The sequence below is a fragment of the Ailuropoda melanoleuca genome, chromosome 2 (assembly GCF_002007445.2).
Source record: "Ailuropoda melanoleuca isolate Jingjing chromosome 2, ASM200744v2, whole genome shotgun sequence".
NCBI lineage: Eukaryota > Metazoa > Chordata > Mammalia > Carnivora > Ursidae > Ailuropoda > Ailuropoda melanoleuca.
The window spans coordinates 181,326,742-181,348,397 of NC_048219.1; the positions used below are offsets into that span (position 1 = coordinate 181,326,742).

At 54.3% G+C, this 21,656-nt stretch overlaps 2 protein-coding genes across 3 annotated transcripts in view; both read left to right on the forward strand.

Moving 5' to 3' along the window:
* The first annotated feature begins 3,630 nt into the window (after positions 1–3,630).
* On the forward strand, positions 3,631–10,821 carry DES (desmin). The gene is made up of 9 exons (XM_011231793.3): positions 3,631–4,295; positions 5,299–5,359; positions 5,478–5,573; positions 5,726–5,887; positions 6,062–6,187; positions 6,600–6,820; positions 8,076–8,119; positions 9,874–9,956; positions 10,172–10,821. The coding sequence occupies exons 1-9, from the start codon at positions 3,715–3,717 to the stop codon at positions 10,211–10,213; spliced, it is 1,416 nt and encodes a 471-aa protein (XP_011230095.2). The 5' UTR covers positions 3,631–3,714; the 3' UTR covers positions 10,214–10,821.
* A 6,805-nt stretch (positions 10,822–17,626) lies between these two features.
* The window catches only part of SPEG (striated muscle enriched protein kinase), a 55,494-nt gene continuing 51,464 nt past the window's right edge, over positions 17,627–21,656 (forward strand). The window contains exon 1 of one of the 2 annotated variants that reach the window (XM_034655239.1): positions 17,627–18,136. In XM_034655239.1, coding sequence (XP_034511130.1) covers positions 17,758–18,136 — 379 coding nt within the window. In that variant the 5' untranslated portion in view covers positions 17,627–17,757. The remainder of the gene's footprint in view (positions 18,137–21,656) is intronic. The other variant, XM_019805476.2, reaches the window with a different exon arrangement.

Sequence of the window (21,656 nt, forward strand, 5' to 3'; positions counted from 1 at the left end):
TGCTCACTCTCTCTCTCATTCTCTCTCTCTCTCTCAAATAAAAAAATAAAATCTTTAAAAAAAACTTATTACAAAGCCATGGTAATTAAAACAGTGTGGTACTGTCATAAGGACAGATATACAGGCCAATGGAATAGACCACAGAGCCCAGAACATATGACTAACACATATGACTAGACTCACACATATGACTAAACGGTTTTCAGCAAGGGTGCCAAGACCATTCACTGGGGAAAGTACTTCAACAAATGGTGATGAGAAAACTGGGTATTCACATGTAAAAGAATGAAGTTGGACCCTTACCTTACACCACATACAAACATGGAACTCAAGATGGATCAAGGACATGAAACTGTAAAACTCTTAGAAGAAAACATGGTGGGTAGAATTCATGACGTGGAGTTTGGCAGTGATTTCTTGGATATGACACCAAAGTACAGGCAATAAAAGAAAAAAAACAGATAAATTGGACTCATCAAGATGAAAACGTGTTGTGCATTTTAAAGCATAAGGTCAACAGAGTGAAAAGGCGACCCACAGAATGGGACCCCTTGAACTTTGTGCCAAGTCCATTATCCATTCAGATAAATTATTAATAATTTTAGTGTGTCCAATTTTAAGTAGTCCCCTGGGGAGGTGAAACTGCGACTCCAGAGGTTCTGCCCAGTTCAGAACGTGTTTTGGAGCATGCCTCTTTCACCTGCTGTCCAAGCCTTGGAGTGTTGTTTTGCTGCCTTCCATGGTAGCGGATTCTCAGGGTTGGAACTGAAGTTTGGAAACGGCCCCAAGTGGTTCAGAGCCAAGTCTGGTAGATGTTGATTTTGACTAGAGAATAAGTGACTTAATTTATTTATTTGTTTTCTGCTTCATTTCACCACGGCACTGAGGCCTCAGGCTGTCCGAAGGGCAATTTCCTTATGTGGTCTGGAGACGGTTCGCAGAGAGGACTCCCAAAAATGTTCTGTCCTCCCTAGTATTGTGGAAATAGGTGCACTGTCTCCTACAATAGATTGGTCAGGAATGTTTTGGCTACGAGTGACAGAAGCCAGCACCAAACGCCTTAAGTGAAAAAAAAAAAAGGCAGTTTATTGGCCCCACAGTCAGGAAGGACACGGGTGGGGATGAGCTCACAAAATCAAGGGTAGAGCCGCAGAATTAGGGCCCCCGGGGAGCTGGAGTTGAAGATTTCCTGCCTGGCCTTCTCCTCTCCAGGTATCTCTGTTTCTGCTTGTGTGTTGACCTCCCTTTCCTCCTAGTGCAGGAATGACCCCACGGGGCAGGAAACATGGTTGCCACAGGCTCCAGTTGAGTAATCCCTGTTCCATCTATAAATTCCAGGGAAGGTCTCTGACTGGCCCTTCTGAGGTCCAGGTCACCCCTTGAGCCAATCACTGCAGTCAGAGGGATGCAGTTGATAAAACGGGCTGGGAACTGGGTCATCCGTCCACCCATCGTATGTACTCCGTATGTGTAGCCTTTTTTACCAAAATAAGGGAATGGGAAAGAAAGCTTGCAGGCTACTTGGAACTACAACAAGGACGGCTGTTGCCCGGGATATGCTAAGGATCCACATGGTCTCTCAAATTCTCCAGGAGCCTACAATCTAGTTTGGGAGACGAGACACAAAAATAACCAGAACACAACAGCTTGCACTGACTCGAAGCTTGGTTAAGAATATCTGGAACTCCCCACCCACGTCATAAGCCTGTCTCTTGGATAAAAATTAGATACTGTGTGGAAAGGCTTTGAGAAGACAGCAGTAACAAAGCCCTTTACAGCTCACCTGACAGATTCACATCCCTTCCGGGGGGCAAAGCACAGCTCTGGAGTCAGTCTGCCTCAGCTTCCTGAGCTATACAATGGGAACGGTACTAGTTCCTACCTCATAGGGTTGTTGGAGGATTGGGGGCACTCGGCGGAGTGGTGCACAGTGGGTGCTCAGTGTATGTGAGATGTTACTTGTGTCTTGTTATATTTTTGCGGGGGGGGCAGGGAGGGAGAGGAAGAGAGAGAGAATCCCAAGCAGGCTCCACACCCAGCACAGAGCCTGATGCGGGGCTCGATCTCACAACCGTGGGATCATGACCTGAGCCCAAGTCAAGATTCAGATGCTTAAGGACTGAGCCACCCAGGTGCCCCTACGTATTGTTATTCGAGGCTCTTCAAAGCCTCTAGGGCAGATATGGCAAGGCTGACCCCTTCCCCTTTATAATGGAGGACATGGAAAAGTGAAGGACTTGCCCGCTGGTAACTAGGCCCGCCGCTGATGGTGGAGCTGGGGTAGGACCAGCATTCTATTTCAGAAGTTGGCATTCCGAAAGGGTCAGGTCTAAGAGAGGCCTGCAAAGTGCCAGGTGGAGGTATAGGGAGACAGCCAGTGTTCATGGAGAAGTGGGGATGTCCTCAGAGGTCAGCCAGTACCTTGTACTGAGGAAGAGGAAGGCTACGAAGGACTGGACAAGCCTTCTGTGGGACTCCATTCTGGCTGGGGGTTTGGAGTATTAGGGGGGTGGGAAGTGATTGGGCTTATCACCCCGAACCTGCCTGGGCCATCTGACACCCACGCCTCCTCAGGTACCGGCCCCCAGCCCCCAGAGCGCCTCTCCTGTGTGCCTGTTTCCCAGATTGATGCATTCTCCTCTATAAATACCAGCTCTGGTATGCCGGGCTGGCAGCTGTTGCTGCCAGAGAGATGGCTGGGTTGACACACGGCTCCTGACAAAATACAAACCCCTGGTGTGTGTGGGTGTGGGTGATATGAGTAGGGGGATGAATCAGAGAAGGGGTGGGGGTGGGCACAAGAGGGCAGAAGCCAGGTGACATTGGTGTGTGGGGGTGAGAGTCCATAGTAACTGGAAACTGAGAAGGTGCCGGGCCCTTTCTGGAAATCACCCCGTTGTTTATAAACTTGAGGCTCTGCCCTACCCAGAAGATGGGGAGAAAAAGGGCCTACACTAGCCCGGAGGGAAACTGAGGCTCAGGGCTAGAACCCTGGTACCAGTGGACGTATCTGAGCGGACCTGGTCTGGCCAGGACTGCTCTCTGCCCCCAGGGTACTCTCCCACCCTCCCTGCCTGCCTAGAGACCCTTCTCCTCTATGCCTGGCTGGTGGCTGCCTGTCTTTCCTGAGCCCTCCCAAACCTCTACCACTTCTGGAGAATCTCAAGGGGGGAAAAAGTGATTTTGAGACTTTCTTGGGAATAGGCCTTATTCCTCCAGGAAATGACCCAAAGTCTCTCCTCAGAGCAAAGGGACCCCCTCAAGCTAAGTGGAAACCTCCCTCCCACTCTCTCCCCTGACTACCCCCAGGACGAGGCAGGCACCCAAGGGCTGAAAGAGGCCTGCCTAGGGATTCCAGACATGCTCTCTGCCCTGGTGAAGGGGTTGGCAGGCGTGCCCATCTTCTGCCCGCCTAGGTCCTCCAGCCTGTCCCACACCTCTTACGGGCCCCCTTCCCACCCGCCGAGGGGTGCAGGCCTCTCGCGGGGGAGCTGGCCTCCCCGCCCCCATGCCAGCGGCCGCCCTTCCTGGCAGGACAGCGGGATCCTGCAGCTGTCGGGGGAGGGGCGGCGGGGGCTGATGTCAGGAGGGATACAAATAGTGCAGACGGCTAAGGGGCCCAGTCTCCCCTCGACGCATCCACTCTCCAGCCGGCTGCCGCCCGCCGCCTCCTCCTCCTCCTCCGTGCCGCCCAGCCTCGCCCGCGCCGCCACCATGAGCCAGGCCTACTCGTCCAGCCAGCGCGTGTCCTCCTACCGCCGCACCTTCGGCGGGGCCGGGGGCTTCCCGCTCGTCTCCCCCCTGGGCTCGCCGGTGTTCCCGCGCGCGGGCTTCGGCACCAAGGGCTCCTCGAGCTCGGTGACATCCCGCGTGTACCAGGTGTCGCGCACGTCGGGCGGGGCCGGGGGTCTGGGGGCGCTCCGGGCCAGCCGGCTGGGGACGGCCCGCGCGCCCTCCTCCTCCTACGGCGCGGGCGAGCTGCTGGACTTCTCGCTGGCCGACGCCGTGAACCAGGAGTTCCTGACCACGCGCACCAACGAGAAGGTGGAGCTGCAGGAGCTCAACGACCGCTTCGCCAACTACATTGAGAAGGTGCGCTTCCTGGAGCAGCAGAACGCGGCGCTCGCCGCCGAGGTGAACCGGCTCAAGGGCCGTGAGCCGACCCGGGTCGCCGAGATCTACGAGGAGGAGCTGCGCGAGCTGCGGCGACAGGTGGAGGTGCTCACCAACCAGCGCGCCCGCGTGGACGTCGAGCGTGACAACCTGCTGGACGACCTGCAGCGGCTCAAGGCCAAGTGAGGACCCGGCGCTCCCAGAACCCCCTTCGCGTGGGCTGGGAGCAGGAGGCGAGGCCCGGGGGCTGGGGCGCAGCTGTCAGCACCTGCCTTCCCCCAGGGAGCCGGGGACCCTCTCTTACCCCTCGCGGGGAGACAGTCATCTTCCCGGGGTCCCCTGAGGGGAGATGGACTCGCAGGTCTCTCCCTCGTGCTCTCGCTCTGCAAAGGAGTTTTCTTGGGGACATCTTGGGGTGGAAATGGGAGACCTGGGCCCTGTGGAAAGCCCCCTTAAAAGCATCTTAAAATGGGACAGGCAGATGAACAGAGAGAGGAGGACTGGGTGCAGTCAGAGGGAGGGGGGTTGATAGGAGACAAGGAAAATCTGGGGCAAGCTTCCAAGGGCAGGGGGTGGGAAGTCTAAGTGGTAGTTCTCAGCTCATCTGTGATGAGCTCTCAGGGAGGTGGGTAGAGAGCAGATCTTGGTCCCTGGGCCGGGCTGAGGCTGTGCCATTTCACAGAGCGAATGGATAAGCTAGAGGAAAGGGGAGGGAGCTAGCTGCAGCCCCTAGAAAGCTTGGAAGGCCTGATGGCATGCTTCACCAAGCTTTCAGTAGGAAAAGGCAATAAGAATAGAGCCAGTACTCATGGGTCCTGCTTCTGACAGCCCGAGTGAGCAGAATCACTACCCTACCATCTAGGTCACAAACAATAATTGAGCACCTACGTGGGCCAGACTAGGGCTGCGAACCAGGAACATAGAGGTGGATAGAGAAGACACAGTTCCTAATCCTAGGGAGGTCACAATCTGATGGGGACATAGACTTCCGGGGTGTGGCTCTGGGGAAGAAATTGGGCCACTTCCTGTCCCCTCCCTGGATGGGCAGGACCTCTTGTCTCTACCCTGTCGCCAGGCGTCCTCTGGTGTCCTGAACTCCACTCCCTGGGCAGCCCCCACCCAGCCATCCCCATGGCCGGTTTTACCCCCACCAACTGTCTCTTTCCATCTGTCTGTTCTGACCAGGCTGCAAGAGGAGATTCAGATGAGAGAAGAAGCAGAGAACAATTTGGCTGCCTTCCGAGCGGTGAGGTTCCTTTGGTCCCCCAGCAGCTTTACCCCTCTGACCCCGGGTGGCCCCTGGTCTCCCTCTGCCCTGCCTGCGTTATCAGTGATGCTTATCCCTCTTGCTTGACCACTCCCAGGACGTGGATGCGGCTACTCTAGCTCGAATTGACCTGGAGCGCAGGATTGAATCTCTCAACGAGGAAATCGCGTTCCTTAAGAAAGTGCATGAAGAGGTATGCCCTCGGCCTTCCTCCTGGGGGTCCTTAGACCCTGGTGAGAACCGCTGGAAAGGGGGAGGAGCAGTGCAAGGCTCTGGGAACCGGGGTGTGAGGGTGCCATGTGGGTGGGGCCTGGTAGAGCACTGAAGCCCAGCTGTGCTGTGCAGGAGATCCGAGAGCTACAGGCCCAACTCCAGGAACAGCAGGTACAGGTGGAGATGGACATGTCTAAGCCGGACCTCACCGCCGCCCTCAGGGACATCCGGGCTCAGTACGAGACCATTGCGGCTAAGAACATCTCAGAAGCTGAGGAATGGTACAAGTCAAAGGTAGGCAACCTGGCCCAGGGGCTCTGGCCCCTCTGGCCCTCTCCATCCCTGTTTGGAAGTGCTTCCTGTGGCTCTCTCCGTGGGGAGGAGGGTGAGCTGGGGTCTCCAGACTCCCTTGCCATCCCTTACCTAATCCTGCAGCCTTCTCATCTCAGCACCCCTCCCTGCCCTTAGGTGTCCGACCTGACCCAGGCAGCCAACAAGAACAACGACGCGCTGCGCCAGGCCAAGCAGGAGATGATGGAGTACCGACACCAGATCCAGTCCTACACCTGTGAGATCGACGCCCTCAAGGGCACCGTGAGTGCCTGCGCCCCTCGCCCAGCCCCAGCCTTCCCGCCTGCCGCTCGCACTCTCACCCCGTGACCCTGGTTCCCATCACATACCCTCTCTGGGCCTCTGTCTCTCCAAATCTCCCACCAGGGTGAAAACGGACAGGTGGATTCTCAGTCGAACTCTCTGGAATCATGGGGCTCCTAGGTGGGGGTGGAGAGAAAGGACACGGATGCCTCCTTTATCATGTCTATTCTCTGGGTTTCCACGTCAGACTTCACTCGAGTTCAGGGTTCCCTAGTTCAGGAGAGGGTGCCCACTCCCAGACCTGACCATCTGGGGTTGCGCCCCAGCTCCCAGGCTGTGTCTGTTGCCATCCTGGGCCCCTAGTGCCCAGCCCTCCAGGCCTCTCTGTGACCTGGGTGACCCTCTCCTTCAGAACGATTCACTGATGAGGCAGATGCGGGAGATGGAAGACCGCTTTGCTAGCGAGGCCAGCGGCTACCAGGACAACATTGCGCGTCTGGAGGAAGAGATCCGGCACCTCAAGGATGAGATGGCCCGCCACCTGCGCGAGTACCAGGACCTGCTCAATGTCAAGATGGCCCTGGATGTGGAGATCGCCACCTACCGGAAGCTACTGGAGGGCGAGGAAAGCCGGTGAGGGGCTGGCGGTGGGCTTCTGGGGAATGCTGAGGGGCCCATTCCTGCGCCCCCGTGGGTGGGGGGAGGGCTCAGGATCACCTTAGCAAGATTCGGAAGTAATTTTATACAAGAGGCCACCACACCACTAATTGCAGAGAATTAACCAAGGCCACCTGGGTAAAAAGTGATTTAATTAATAGCTTTTATAAAAAGAGAAATAGAAGTATTCCCTCATCCACCTTCAGAATTATTAAGAGCTAGCAGCATAAAACCATGTTTAGCAACCAGTAATAAAGTATTATTGCCAGTCAAGGGATAGATGAAAGCAGAGTGGGGAATGAAGAGGAAGGAAAGGGAGGGGGCAGATAGAGACAAAGAGAGAGCCTCAGACACAAGCCAAGAAGGAGGGTGTGGAGACACGTGCACACACACACATGCACGAGTGAGCTTATAGGAAAACAGAGCATGACATGCCCACAGCAACTCACTTCTAGATACGGAACATATGACATGTGACTAGAAGGCAACGTGAGGGAACTTTCTGGGGCATTGGAAATGTTCTGTATCTTGATTTAGACTGGTAGTTACATTGATGCAGACACTGATCAAAACTCACTGAATTGCGTACTAAAGTCTGTGTGTTTCACTGTAGGTAAACCTAACCTCAGTTTAAAAAAGGTCAGTTACTCAAAAAAATGATGCTTGTTGATACTCATAAAAACAATAATGTCTAAAGTTTAAAACAATCAGCAGACATGTTTAAATACAGAGCTGCACCTAGAGGGGTCGGAGTTCATAGAATTACATCTACATATAATGACCTTTTAAGGCGGCTTGAGATGTGTTGTGTTTTCTCTGCACTAGGCATAAATGGGGATGGCGTTTACCCTGGAACTTGCCCTCCCGTGGGTAGTCCAGAGGTTCCCAGCCTGGCTGGAGGGGGGCCATACATGATGGGTGTGACCAACAGCTGCTATCCATGTACCCTGCAGTGCCTGAAGAAGATCCTGGTGAACTAGAGAGGGCTGGGGGGTTGGAGGTACTGATGTCAGGCCAGCAGCTCAGAGATGGAATGGGACAGGTCCTGGGATAGCTGGAGTTGCCCTCTGACCCCGTGCCCTTAGCAATGCAAAAGTGGGAGGGTTAGGGTCAGTGGGACAGGGACAGCTGACTGTAGTGTTTAGTGAGGATCAGGGCAAGCTTTGATGGGTGGTCCCAGTGAGAGATAGAGGGCCCTAACCCTTCGGGGGCTTGATCTCTCCCCTTTCAGGATCAATCTCCCCATCCAGACCTTCTCTGCTCTCAACTTCCGAGGTGAGTGCATGTTGGCAGGTGGATGCTGGGGTGGCAGGGGGCAGGAGTCCAGCATGGGCACTGCCCAAGTCCAGCCAGGGAGGGGGGATGGAACCATGGGGACAGGGCTGGGGTCTGGGAAAGACAAAGGGGGCTGCTGCAGGTGGGTGGGGAAGTTTAGGTAGAGGGCACCTTCTAACAGAGAGAGTGTTTTATTTTATTTCATGGTATTATATTACATTGACCATGTGCCCCTGCACCTTCTGGGAGTACTGAACATCGGCAAACAGCTTCTATTCCCAATGTACCCAAACTCTGAAGGTACCAGGGGTGTCCTTGGGGGGTCTGGCAGCAGAAGCATCTAGAACCATACACCCTGGGCTACAAGGCACCCACCAGCCATTGTCTGTTTGGCAAATTGCCAAGCACCCCCCAGCCCCCCCACCCCCCAGCTGCCTGTTGAACACCTCCAGTCTGCTGGAGCAAGATGTTGGATGCACGTTTAATAAAAAGAAGAAGAAGAAAAAGAAGCAGCAGCCAAACCTTAGCAAAGCCAAACAATTAAAAGAACGAGCTCTGAGGGCATTCTGCCATTCTGACATTAGTAATATGCAGATCGAGTGGCTTTCCAACCCCAGAGAGCAGAAAAACACGCTATAATGAAACATTAGGAAAGCATGTCGGAGTCCTTGGCAGCGTCGCCTTTCCTAGATCAAACCTTTTTTGTCTTCGATGTTCATTTCCATCGGGAAAAATACATGCTGTATTCCACCGAGTTACAGCGTTCATCACAGCCTGGTTGCTCGCTGAGGAGGTTCCCAAACATCAGACTCATAATACCCAGGACCTAAATCTGACCCGCCCCAGAACACTCAGAACCTCTTTTTTCAGTAGTTTATGTAGACACCCAAGTGTGAGCCTTGCCATTGAAATTGCTTAATGCTTTTTCAAATCAGTGGCTCTGTGGCCACGATAGTGCCTCATTGCTAGTGTTTCACGGCGAAGAAACTGCGACATAGAGAGGCAAGTGACTGGCCACCAGCATGATGAGTCAGTAACTGACTCCTGTCTGTCTCCCTTTCATTAAGACATGGTTTACTCATCTGGACTCTTCTTTTTTTTTTTTTTTAAGATTTATTTATTTATTTGAGAGAGAAAGAGAAGGAAGGGGGCAGGGGAAGAGGGCGAGAGAGTCTTGAGCAGACTCCTCACTGAGCGTGGAGCCTGATGTAGGGCTCGATCGCATGACCCTGAGATCACGACCTGAGCCGAAACCAAGAGCTGGACGCTTCACCGACTGCGCCGCCCAGGCGCCCCTCATCTGGACTCTTAAAGGGGGCTGGGTACCATGAGGTCCTCCAAGAGAGTATCTTGGGGCTGGGTTTGGGGTTCTGGCCGGGTACACATTCACACAAGGTTGTGTTGGAGTCCCGGGGTGGAGAGGGAGTGAGGAAATGTGTGAGGAGTAGGAATGTTGGGAGGCCTGGGGCCTCAGGGGTCCCCCACTGTCCTGAATCAGCTCACAGTGGGAACACATCTGTTGGCTCCTGAGCCCATCTCAGCCATGGGACTGGCCCCAGCGTCTTAGAGCCTCCTGCTGGGTGCTGGGCTCAAGGACAGGTTCTAAAGTCTTGCTGAAAAAATAATAGGCCCGTCTCGAGGGGGTAAGAGTCTTCTGGGCTCCACCCCTGTGGGACCAGAGATGGATTCCCAGTCCCTGGAGTGGCCCAGGCCTGGACTTGGTCAGGCTGAGTGTGTGGATGGATCTATTGCAGAAACAAGCCCGGAGCAAAGGGGTTCTGAAGTCCATACCAAGAAGACCGTGATGATCAAGACCATCGAGACCCGGGATGGGGAGGTGAGCCATCTGCCTGGTCCCCTTAGCCTGCTGGAGGCTCTGGGGTGTGTCTGCGAGGCTGTCAGCTGGGTGCCTTCCACCAGCTGTGCTGGTTCAAGGCCCTGGCTGGAGGGAGAGGGGGTCCTCCTACAGCGGAGGGGTGGGGGGAGGACCCAGGGCTGGGGCTCCATTCTCCTGCCAGCACTGGTTTGGACTGCGCTTTTCTTTCTCCCCAGGTTGTCAGTGAGGCCACACAGCAGCAACACGAGGTGCTCTAAAGCCAGAGACCTCTCTGCCACCAGAGACCGTCCTCGCCCCTGTCCTCACTGCCTCCTAAAGCCAGCCTCCTTCCATCCCAGGGTACCACATCCAGCCACAGTGCTCCCCTCACAGCCTCTGACCTCTGCTCACCAACCATCACGCACGCCCACCCCCCCAGGGGACATGGCCCACCCCTGCCCAGGCACAGGCAGCCCCAGCCGTGCCAGTCCTGGATGTTAGAAATGAGTGAGCCTGGCTCTTAGCTGCCCTCCGGGTGTGCTGGACAGAGCCAGCATGGAACCAGGGCAGAGCAGTCCCCTCCCACCTCTGTGACCTCAGGCCCTACCCCTCTACCTTTGGAGAGGGCCCCAGAGCAGGGCGTTGGGACCCCACAGTGGATCAGGATGGAACCTAGACCTCCCCACTCCCTACTCCCTAGCCTGGGTCAGAGAGAAAGGGCAGCCTCCCCAGCAAGCCGGGCAGGTGACTGGAAGACTAGCCTCTGTGGGAATGGAGGCTTGAAACGGACCCCATGGTCCCTTCCTTTCTCAGGGTGGGCTTGGAAAGCATGGGCTGCAAGAGGGAATCCCCGAAGGTGCCAGATGTGGGAGCAGGAGATTCAGAAGGAAAGAGGGTGGACGAGATGCTGGAGAGGAGAAGAGAGGAGCGAGGCAGAGAGCGGTCTCAGGCAGGGGGAGGGGTGCCCCCCATCGTGCCTGCCCCTCCCCTGCAGCAGGGGCTCTGGACAGAAACAATAAAAAGAGAAGTACTAGCCTAGCATGTCCCTGGCTGTGTCGACTGCCTGGTCGCCTCTGGGGGCCCCCAGGGCCCTGTTTCACCGCCCCGCCCCTCGATGTGGACTATAGGCTGGCTTCCTGCCCACTCAGACCGTCCCCCAGGGCCTGTCGCCCCTACTGTTCCCAGAACCTCCCAGCCTTGCTGTGTGTATGTGGCATATGGTAGAGGGGGGGTTGGGCAGGGGGCTTCTTTTAGGGAGCCTTGAATACCTCCTGTTAGGCCCCAATTCCTGGAATGCCCCCCTTGGGCCCCCTACCCCACCTTCACATCATCAGGCCCCAGGGACACCACCTGCTGCTCTCTCTGAAGAACACTCTGGAGTAGGGCTCTGTATTCCCTTTCCCAAAAGAGCTCACAGCCCCTTTCCATTAAACCTGCCTGCGCACCTTCTTCTATGGACAAGGGCCGATTCAGGAAAAATAACAGTATTAAGAAAAGTAGAAAGTTCTATCTTGTTATTGGAGAAGAAGACTCAAGCACTCTAAAGATATCAGTTCATCCTTCGTTAACCTAGACTTTGAACGCGATGCAATCTCAAGGAAAATCCCAAAGGGAAATTGGGGGAGAATTTGGTAAGCTCAGGGGAGGGGAGTATAGGACATACGGAAAAAAAATTAGGAAATCCTGGAACAAAATATTAACACGGATATGTTAAAGGTTTTGGTGGGGAACACCTAATGATTCAATATACGCTTGGGGGCCATTGGGTAGCCATGGGGGGACAGGAGTGAGGCATGTCTCTTTTCACTCCTTCCAAAAAATAAATTCCAGATGGGTCCAAGATTTAGAAAGCTTGATGGATCCATATAGGCTTCAACCTTCAAGTTAGTCCTCATAGGTTTAAGAGATTACTCTTTAAAGGAGAGAAGAAAAGGGTAGAGATCACAAACTTGGTGAATTCAGACAGTCTGTAGGGGAAAAAACAAATCCAAAACCTAATAGGGCTTTAGTCTAAAGTTCCCTAGTCTAACATTCCTAACTGGCTTTTTCCAGAAACTTCCAAAGCCTTTCTGGTGTCTCTTTCTCCTTCTCGTTGGATACCACCCTTGCTCAGAAATTGCCCCTTCCCTCTGGGTTAAGTAGCTCCTCCCTGTAAGAAGGCCCCCTTCTCTGTAGTATTCTTCAGCTTTGCCTGGGGAGCATTGAGGGCACACCCCGGGTCCCCACCCTCTGCCACTGGTGACTCATGGTCATTTCTTTCTCCCTAGCGCCCTAGTGGGATGAACGCTGCAAACCCCAGAACTACCCCCAATCGACCCGTAGTGGAATTCCAAGTGAAATTAAAAGTAGCATTTGCAGTGTCTTCACCCTGGGGTATAGGAGGAGGGATGGGTGAGGGGCTTATCCCTGAGCCTGGTGGGGGCCCTGGAACCTGAGCTAGTGTCTTTGTAAGAGAAATGCTTGGGTGAGGCTGGGCTCGGGTGGATAAGAGGTGGTGTAAGCACCCGTGAGTAATTTCAGGAGCCTCTCAGCAATTTCTTCTTTCCCCTAAATGAGGATGCTTGCTCATCTATCCCATAAAGGATAAAGGGACGCGTAGGTCAGGGAAGGTCTTAGAGGCATCCCTACCCTCCAAAAAAGCTGAGGTGTAGACTAGTCACTAAAGTGGAAAGAATCTAGGAATCTTAGACTCTCAGAGTCAGATGGCAAGTCCCCCAGGCAGTGACGCCCAACACCCAGAAGTCGCCTCCCCAACCTCTCGCCCCAACATCTTGATGGGCAGTCATCAAGCCCTGCTCGAATGTCTCTGGTGTCGGAGAACACACTACCTCCCGGCCCCTTGGGGCTGGGGATAGCGCTGTCAGCGAGAAAGCCCTCCTCCTCAGCCCACCTCAGTCTCCTGTGATGACTACCCACTTGTTCAGAGAAGAGAGGAGGCTCAGACCCACCCTGTGTCCCCAGTGGGGAAGCATTGTCTGAGCAGAGCCTTCCTGGGACTAGAAATCCTCTGGTTCGGGGCGCCTGGCTGGCTCAGTTGGTAGAGCATCTGCCTCTTGATCTTGGGATTGTGAGTTCAAGCCTCACGTTGGGTGTAGAGATTACTTAAAAATAAAATCTTTAAAAAAACAAAAGCAAAAAACCAAACAACCCTAGGTAGAAGTCCTCTGGTTCTAAGTCCTCTGTTTTGCCTATCTCCTTGGGAGCTGGACAGCGACGCAGGGACTCTTGGGCAGGGGACATGGATATGGTGCTCCCAAAGAATGGACCAAATAAACCAAAAAAGATCTGGGTTCTATGTGGTCCTACACATGCACCCCATCACCTCCATGGCAAAACCTCTCCCTGTTCCTTGGGACACTCTGGTGTCTTCTCCTCTAAGACTCCGAACATCACGAAGAAAGAAGAGACGGAGGGCTGACTAGCTTCTCACTGGACCCAGGGGACCCATTCTAGACCAACTCAGACCCCACCTGACTGGTGAGGTAGGAAGGATTATGGAAGCAAACGTGTCCCTAAGCCGGGAACTGAGGGCTCAGCGGACCCTGTCCTGCCCTCTTGGTCCTCTCTGACTACCCTCCTGCCCCTGCCCCTGAGACCTCAGCTCCCACCCACTCACCCCTCTCTCTTCCTCCTCTCACAGGCTTGCCCAGGACACTTAGGCAAATATGACAATGACCTCTGGTTCAGCACCTGAATGCCAGCTAGGTTTTCATGGGTTTACTTGCCACCGGTCCCTTGGTGCCCGGGAGAGTGCTTGCTCCATAGAAGGTGCTCATTAAATATTTAACTACTTGTTGAATGAATGCTCACTGAGCACTTTTATTTACTTTTCTCTAAATTGAATATTTACTGAGAAGGCTGATGGCCCCCACTTCATTCACTGATCCAACCAACATTTACTGACCTTCCACCATGTGCCAGGTGCACGGTGCATCATTATGACCCGCAGGAAACTCCCCATGGCCCAGAGAGGTGGGGTGAACTGCCAAGGTCGCACAGCATTATCTGTGGCAGAGGAGGGCCAGGCCCCGGGCTCCTTGGCCTCTGGAGTCCAGATCTCTTTCCATGACACCATAGGCTTGTGATTGCGAGGCAGGGCAGACTGGCAGCACACACCCAGCCCGGCGCCAGGCCGCAGGGCACTATGGGGCCCATTCTGAGGGACAGATGAGAGCCTTGCAGCCAGCTGCCCTGGGTGGCGGGCCAGGTGGCGGGCCTGGCCAGAGCCGGAGGGCTTCCGAGGGTCAAAGCTAGAACGGACTCCTCCAGGAGAGGGCGCCAGCGACTCGCACGGCCAGTGACCTCCCTACCCAGGCCCACACACCCCTGAGCACAATGGATCCCCCATTCCGGACACTCGGCCAGGAGATACACAAGCCATGTTCCAGGCCCCGTGCCAGGCCCTTTTAAATAGTTAATATTCATTTTAATATTTAATATAATAATTTAAAGCCATCACAACAACCTAAGTCAGAACATGTAATTCCTCCACTCAAAATCCTCTGAGATGACTTCCCGTTTTCACTAGGAATAAAAATGCCATGGCCTACAAGATTCTAGACTATTTGGCCCCTGCTACCCATCTGACCTCATGTCTCTACCCTCCCCACCACTCCCTCCAGCCCCACTGGCCCCTGGTTCTTCTCGGAGCCTCCCAGGCACATTCCCCCCTCTGCCTGAAGCCGTCCTGTCCAGACATCTCTACCATTGGCTTCTTCACTCCTCTAAGTTTGGCTCAGTCATTCCCAGTGAGGCTCCAACCACCCCATTAGAAAGTGCAAACCCCACCATACTCCCATCTCCCTTGCCCTGCTCCATTTTTCCCACAGGGGCAGGAATCCTTGTCTCTTCTGTTCACTGCTATATCCCTACTGCCTAGAACAGTGCCAGGCACAGAGGAGGAACTAAAAAATGTTTGCTGAATGAATGAAAAAACCCTGAGTCGAGCTACCCCATTTTATAGATGAAAAGACCGAAGCTTAATGATGTTAAGTGACTTGCTCAAGACCACACCCTTCGTGTAGTCAACCAACCAACCAACCAACCAACCAACCAACCAACCAACCAGCCAACCAATCTTTACAGACCACCTACTGCGTACATTCTGAGCCAATTGTTGAGGTTTAGTGCTAGGTGGCTTTGGGTTACTGTTTTTTTAAAACAGTCTTGGGGCGCCTGGAAGGCTCAGTCGGTTGGGTGTCAGACTCCTGGTGTTGGCTTCGGTCATGATCTCAGGGTCCTGAGATCGAGCCCTGCCTCAGGTCCCATGCTCAGCAGGGAGTGTGCGTGAAGATTCTCACTTTTTCGCCCTCCCTGACTCATATGCGCGCATGTGCTCGTTCTCGCTCTCGCTCTCTCTCTCTCTCTCTCTCTCGTAAATAAATAAATAAATCTTTTAAAAAATATGAAATAAAATAGTCTCTTCCTTTGTTCTTGATGTTCCATCTGCTTGCGAAGACTTCCCCCACATTTTTACCTTTTAGAATTACATTCATTCATGTGTAAGACTTCAATTTATCATCCGTGGTTGCCTGGGGTTTGGAGAGGGGGTGTGGTTGACCGCAAAGGGGATGTTCAGGCAAATATTTAGGGCGATGCTCTGTATGGTCCTGTGGTAGAAGATGCACTATTCTATCCATTTGTCAAGACCCAAAGAACTGAACAGCACAAAGAGTAAGTTTGAATGCATGCAAACAACAAAGAAATTTCATTCCTCGAGGCTTTTAATCCCCGTGGACATAATTCAGCGCTTCAATGGTCTCTTCTGTACCCTCTGCGTTCACACACACAAGCACACTGTGACTTTGGTCTCCGAGAGTGAGAGTGGGGGATGAGGTGACAGTGAGAGTCCCTTTCTCCATCTCAGGATGACTCAGGCCTCCTCCTTTGGCTCCTCTCTGCCTTCCCAGGCTTCACCCCTTCTGGCTCAAGGTCAGGCTTAGGTCTCTCACCTGAACTTTTGTTTAACTTTTTATTTTGAGATAACTATAGGTTCACATGTGGTTATAAACAGCAATACAGACCACTTTCCCCTATGGTAGCACCTTGCATAACTACAGGACAATATCACAACCACGAAATTGCCATTAGTCCACCTACCTTCTTGAGATTTTAACAGTTTTACATGCATTCCTTAGTGTGTGTGTGTGTGTGTGTAATTCTATCTGTGCAATTTTATCACATATGTAGATTCATGTGAACACCACCAGTCAGGGTATGGAAATACTCCATCACGAGTTTCACTTGAACTTTTATTTTTGTTTATTATCCATACCCAGTGTGGAGCCCAAAGTGGGGCTTTAACCCATGACCCTGAGATCAGGACCTGAGCTGAGATCAAGAGTCCGACGCTTAACTGACTGAGCCACCCAGGTGCCCCTCACTTGAACTTTTAAAAACAGTAATGTCCTGGGGCGCCTGGGTGGCACAGCGGTTAAGCGTCTGCCTTCGGCTCAGGGCGTGATCCCGGCATTATGGGATCGAGCCCCACATCAGGCTCCTCCACTATGAGCCTGCTTCTTCCTCTCCCACTCCCCCTGCTTGTGTTCCTTCTCTCGCTGGCAGTCTCTATCTCTGTCAAATAAATAAATAAAATCTTTAAAAAAAAAAACAGTAATGTCCTATCTTGATGTTTCTCAAACTGCAGACTCTAGAAGCATCAGAGTCACCCAGGGCCACTTGTTAAATGTGCCGATTCCTGGACCCTCCCAGCCCTCCCTATGCATCTGGGTCTCTGGGGGGTGGGGCCTGAGTGTCTGCACTTGGAACAGGCGCCATCCTTTGTGAACCACACTGTAACTGGCCTCCAACTGACCCATCATGTCCAGTTCACCCTCCACATCATGACTGTCAGGAGGGATCCTTCTAAAACACAGCTCTGACCACGTTAGCCTGCTGCTTAACCGTGCTGCAGTGCCCCACTGCCATCAGAACTTAGCGAGCAAAACTACCACCTCCACTCACCCCACCCCCTGCAGTTCAATCCCTCCAAAGTCCTCTGACTCTAGAACATGTCGTTTACTTTCATCATGCTCTGATTTAGGTCATGCTGTTCCCTCTGCCTGGAATGTCCTTCCCACCCTTCTCTGCCTGTTGCAACCCCTGTTCAACTATCCATTTTTACAGATGAGAACTTGGAGGTTGAGCGAGGTTCAATATCACCCACCAAGTGGGTGGGTGCGTGGGACCAGCTGAGAGCCTGAATCCACCCCAACTCCCTGCTCCTAGGCTCACGGCTCACCAGGCTGGCATGAAGGCTGTGCCAGGCCACTGGTCCTTCTTTCTGGCTATCTGCTCACCTCCACTTGGGCCTGCTTCCCCATCTGCCTCTCAGACATGTCATCCAGGACCTCCTCTCCCTCTCCCCCGCTGGGAATCAGAAGCCTGAGGAGAGGGTGGAAGGGCAATGGGATTGAGCCCAGGGGTAACCCGACTCCAGACTCTGGAGTGGGCTGGGGGTGAGTGCACCCTAGGGGATGGGACCTGGAACAAGTCCTCAGGGACCCTTTGGAGCAGGGGCTTGGAGATAGGGGCTCCTGGAGAGTGGGAAGGAGCAGACTGGAGTCCAAGTCCCCTCCTCTGCTGCCCCCTCCCTCCACTGCTCACTCGCAACCCGAGCCGGGGGGCCTAAAAATAGCCCCCGAGGTGCAACCGCCGGCCGCCCTGGTGACCTTCTGGGTAACACAGGCCGAAGGCAGGCGGGCAGCAGGAAGGCAGGGCGCCGGCCCCCCAGGACTCATCTCCCAGGGCACCATCCCCCCGGGTGACCCCGTGGCCGTCCGGTTCCAGAGACCCACCCCCTCCAGCCCAGCTCGAAGAGGCCATGCAGAAAGCCCGGGGCACGCGAGGCGGGGACGCGGGCACGAGGGCACCCCCCAGCCCCGGGGTGCCCCCCAAGAGAGCCAAGGTGGGGGCCGGCGGACGGGCGGTGGCCGGGGCGCCCGCCTTCCTGCGGCCCCTGAAGGACGCGGCGGTGGTGGCCGGCAGCGACGTGCGGCTGCGGGTGGCGGTGAGCGGGACGCCGCAGCCCAGCCTCCGCTGGTTCCGGGACGGGCAGCCCCTGCCCGCGCCGGCCCCTGAGCCCAGCTGCCTGTGGCTGCGGAGCTGCGGGGCGCAGGACGCCGGCGTGTACAGCTGCAGGGCCCAGAACGAGCGGGGCCAGGCCTCCTGCGAGGCTGTTCTCACAGTGCTGGAGGTCGGAGGTAATGGGGAGGCGGGGGCGCGCCTGGTGGGGTGCTCAGAGCCTTGCCGGGGCTGCCGGGGCCACGTGGGGAGGTCCCGGTTCTAGGGCTGCTCAGCTGCGCTGACCCAGAAGTGCCAATCAAGAGGAAAGTGTGTGTTTGGGGGGTGGGGAGGGTGTCCAAGTAGAGAGGCTCCCCGCAGGAAGATCAGAGGTCAAGGGTCAGCATTTGGTGAGCAAAACTGGAGCCTCCACGCAGGCCTCTCTGGGAATTCCACAGTGAAAGGCCTCCTAGTTTCCCTGTAGAGAGAGAAAACCGTCTGGGGGAAATCATCTTTATCAGCTCGGATAACTTAGACTTGAGACACCTCTCAGGGGTGCACGCTCTGAGAGAGGGACGAGCTCCCCTGGTCCTGCTGCAATGTTGAGGGGTGGGTCAGAGCTCCGGGCAGGCCATTGCTGGGGCACGTGGGTGTGATCGGCCCCAGGCTAGTTGGAAGAAGCCAGTGGGTAGACGAGTATGAACAGGGTGCAGAGCATCAGGGGTGGAGCGAGGGCTGGGAGCTCCCCAGTGTGTATGAGAATCCGCATGCGTGGGTACTTGAGAATCCATATGCAAGCCTCTGTGTGTGTGTATGTGTGTGCTCACAGACCTGTGCGGGCTGTGGACAGGCCTGGTGGTACAAACAGTTGAGGGATGGGGGTTTGTGGATTTGGTGTAGGAAGCCAATGGGCCACGTCTGCCTGAGGTTCAGAGGGCATGGAAGGGGGATGCTCAGGCTGGGGCTTGGGCCCCTGCCCACGTCAGGGTAGAGTGCCAGGCTCATGTGTGAAGAGACAGATGATGATTCGAGGCAGAAGAGAGGGGACAAGATTGGGCCTGGTACTCAGGGTCCTGCTGGGGCTGGTATGGGGGTCAGGCCCCGGACAGATTCTCCTTGGGTCAGTGTCTGGGTTTCCTTTTTAATGTTCTCAGCCCCTAAGCCAACCAGTTGTTCTCTAGGCCTCAGACAGAGCCTTGGGCTGACTGAGTCTTGAGAACCAGAATGCTGGGGGAGTAGGCTGCAGCTGGGGCAGTGGCAAAGAGCTAGGGGATCCCTGAGTGTGTCCCAGGCATCTTCAAGAAGGAATTCTCACTCCAGCTGGGTGGTGTTGTTAGGGGTACATCCTTGGGGGCTGAGGAGGAGGCACAAGGATGGAGGACCTCAGTAGCTGGCGGAGAAAGGAGGCAAGGAGGTGCAGCCGAGATGGAGCGGGGGCTCAGCCTCCCTCTGGCAGCACCTCCCCTCTCTCCCTTGCCCCACCCTGCCCACCCTCCTACAGTCTTCAGCTCAGGTTCCTGTACTCCCTGTGGCCAAGCCTGGGGTTAGAGCGCGTCAAGCCTGGCTTCTCCTGATTGGCTTTGTACTTGGCCAGGTACAGGCCATTCCAACCTGGAGTCAGGGGAAGGGACCCATCCTGGCAGAGCTCTGAGCTAGGGAAGGATCAGACTCCTTGGGGATCTTAGCTCTGGTCCTCTCAGGCCAAAGGGACCTGAAAACAGAACATAGATCAAATCAAAGGGTATGATTGAGGAGAATACAGTCTGGGGGAGAGAGATTTTATTTTATTTTAAAAATTTATTTGTTTGTTTGTTTAAGATTTTATTTATTATTATTTTTTTAAAGATTTTATTTATTTATTCGACAGAGATAGAGACAGCCAGCGAGAGAAGGAACATAAGCAGGGGGAATGGGAGAGGAAGAAGCAGGCTCGTAGCGGAAGAGCCTGATGTGGGGCTCGATCCCATAATGCCGGGATCACGCCCTGAGCCGAAGGCAGACGCTTAACTGCTATGCCACCCAGGTGCCCCTAAGATTTTATTTATTTATTTGAGAGAGAGACAGAGAGAGAGAGAGAGGGAGAACTTGCAGGGGGGAGGGGCAGAGGGAGAGGGAGAAGCAGGCTCCCTGCTGATCAGGAAGTGGGACCCCAGGACCCTGGGATCACAACCTGAGCTGAAGGCAGACATTTAACAGCTTAACCACCGACTGAGCCCTGAGCCAACTGAGACACCCAGGGGCCTGGGGCGGGGGTGGGGGGAGATTTTACGGAAGGATAAGGAAGCCCTGAGGAGTGCCATGTTTGCTTTGAGTTGAATTGACCACAGAGAACCGCAGCTCACTTCCTTTTGCAGGTGAGGACACTGTAGTCCAGAACAGAGGAAGATCTACCAGAAAACATGTTGCTAGTTATGGCCACCCCAGAATTAAGAACCCATCCCTCCTGGTTTCCACCCTACTCAAGGAATTCTGGAGTGAGGAGAGAGAAAAAGGAAGGGAGAGGAGCTGTCCATTGTATGGAGAGTAGCCCAGGCCTTCTTTCTGAGAGGAGAGCCCCTAACTGCTAGGGTCCCCCAAAGTGGGGAGAGTGACAGGATGCTAGACCCCATCCCCCCCAGCAGGGCTGTGTTTCCCTGCAAGATGTGTTTCCTTGGTCCGTCTGTAAGCTGGGGAGCACGGTCTGCAGGGCTGAATGCTGGGCGGGCATATCTAGACAGAGGCCAGGAGGACAGTCTCCAGGCTGTGCTCTGCTGGAACAGCATGTTTGAGAGGCGTGGGGTAAGGAAAGGACCCTGGGTGTCGTGAGGACTGGATTGGGGGCCTTTTGATAGTCACATTAACAAGGGAAGAGGATGGCGCTGCAGCAGGTCACATTTGAGAACTTCCTACTGGTGAAATCTTTACCCCAAGATCGGTCTTATAATTATTATTAATTGGTGATAATTCTTAGTAATAATTTATAATGTTACAAAGAGCGACAGGCTACTGTGTAGCAGGCGATACACCATCACATCTTTTGAAATATCATTTAAGTCCCATTGTAACCCTGGGGAAGCTGGTACAAAGGACTGAATGACATTTCTTATTGTACAGATAGGTGCCTGAGCAGGGGTGCAGGGAGGTCTGTCCTACTGCGAAGAACTATGTGCTTAATTACGACGCCCTTCCCACATGATTTGGAGGAGGGTAGGGCTGTGCTTTGGTGATGCTGGAGGACTGACTGCGTGAGCCTTGCTTCCTCCTCCTCCTCTTGCCCCTCGCCCCCAGCAACCAGTACCTGCCCAGTTCCGGGTCTTGGTCAGGGACAACTGGGCAAGCAGGTCAGCATTGCTCAGACTTACTCATGGAAAACTTTCTCAATTGGGATCAACAGCAGGAGGACTTCAGGGTTCTCGAGGAAGCCCAGCCAGGACCTGGCTGCAGAAGAAGGAGGCAGTTTCCTGGCTGGGATTGCTGTCTGGCTTGGCAAGACAGGGTGATGCTGAGGTTCCTGGCACTCCTGAAGCCTGAGATGGTCGCTCAAGGATGGAGGGATATTGGCCTGGCTTGGGGAGGCCGGGGCCTTGAGAAGACAGGTGGGCTGCAGACTGGAGAGTCTGGAGGATGCGACATAGGAGGGTGGGATTTGGGGTGTAGAAATGAGGAAAGAATAAGAATGGTGAAGACGGCAGACAGGCAGGCTACCTGTAGAATCCTTAACATGGGCATAGCACCCCATCT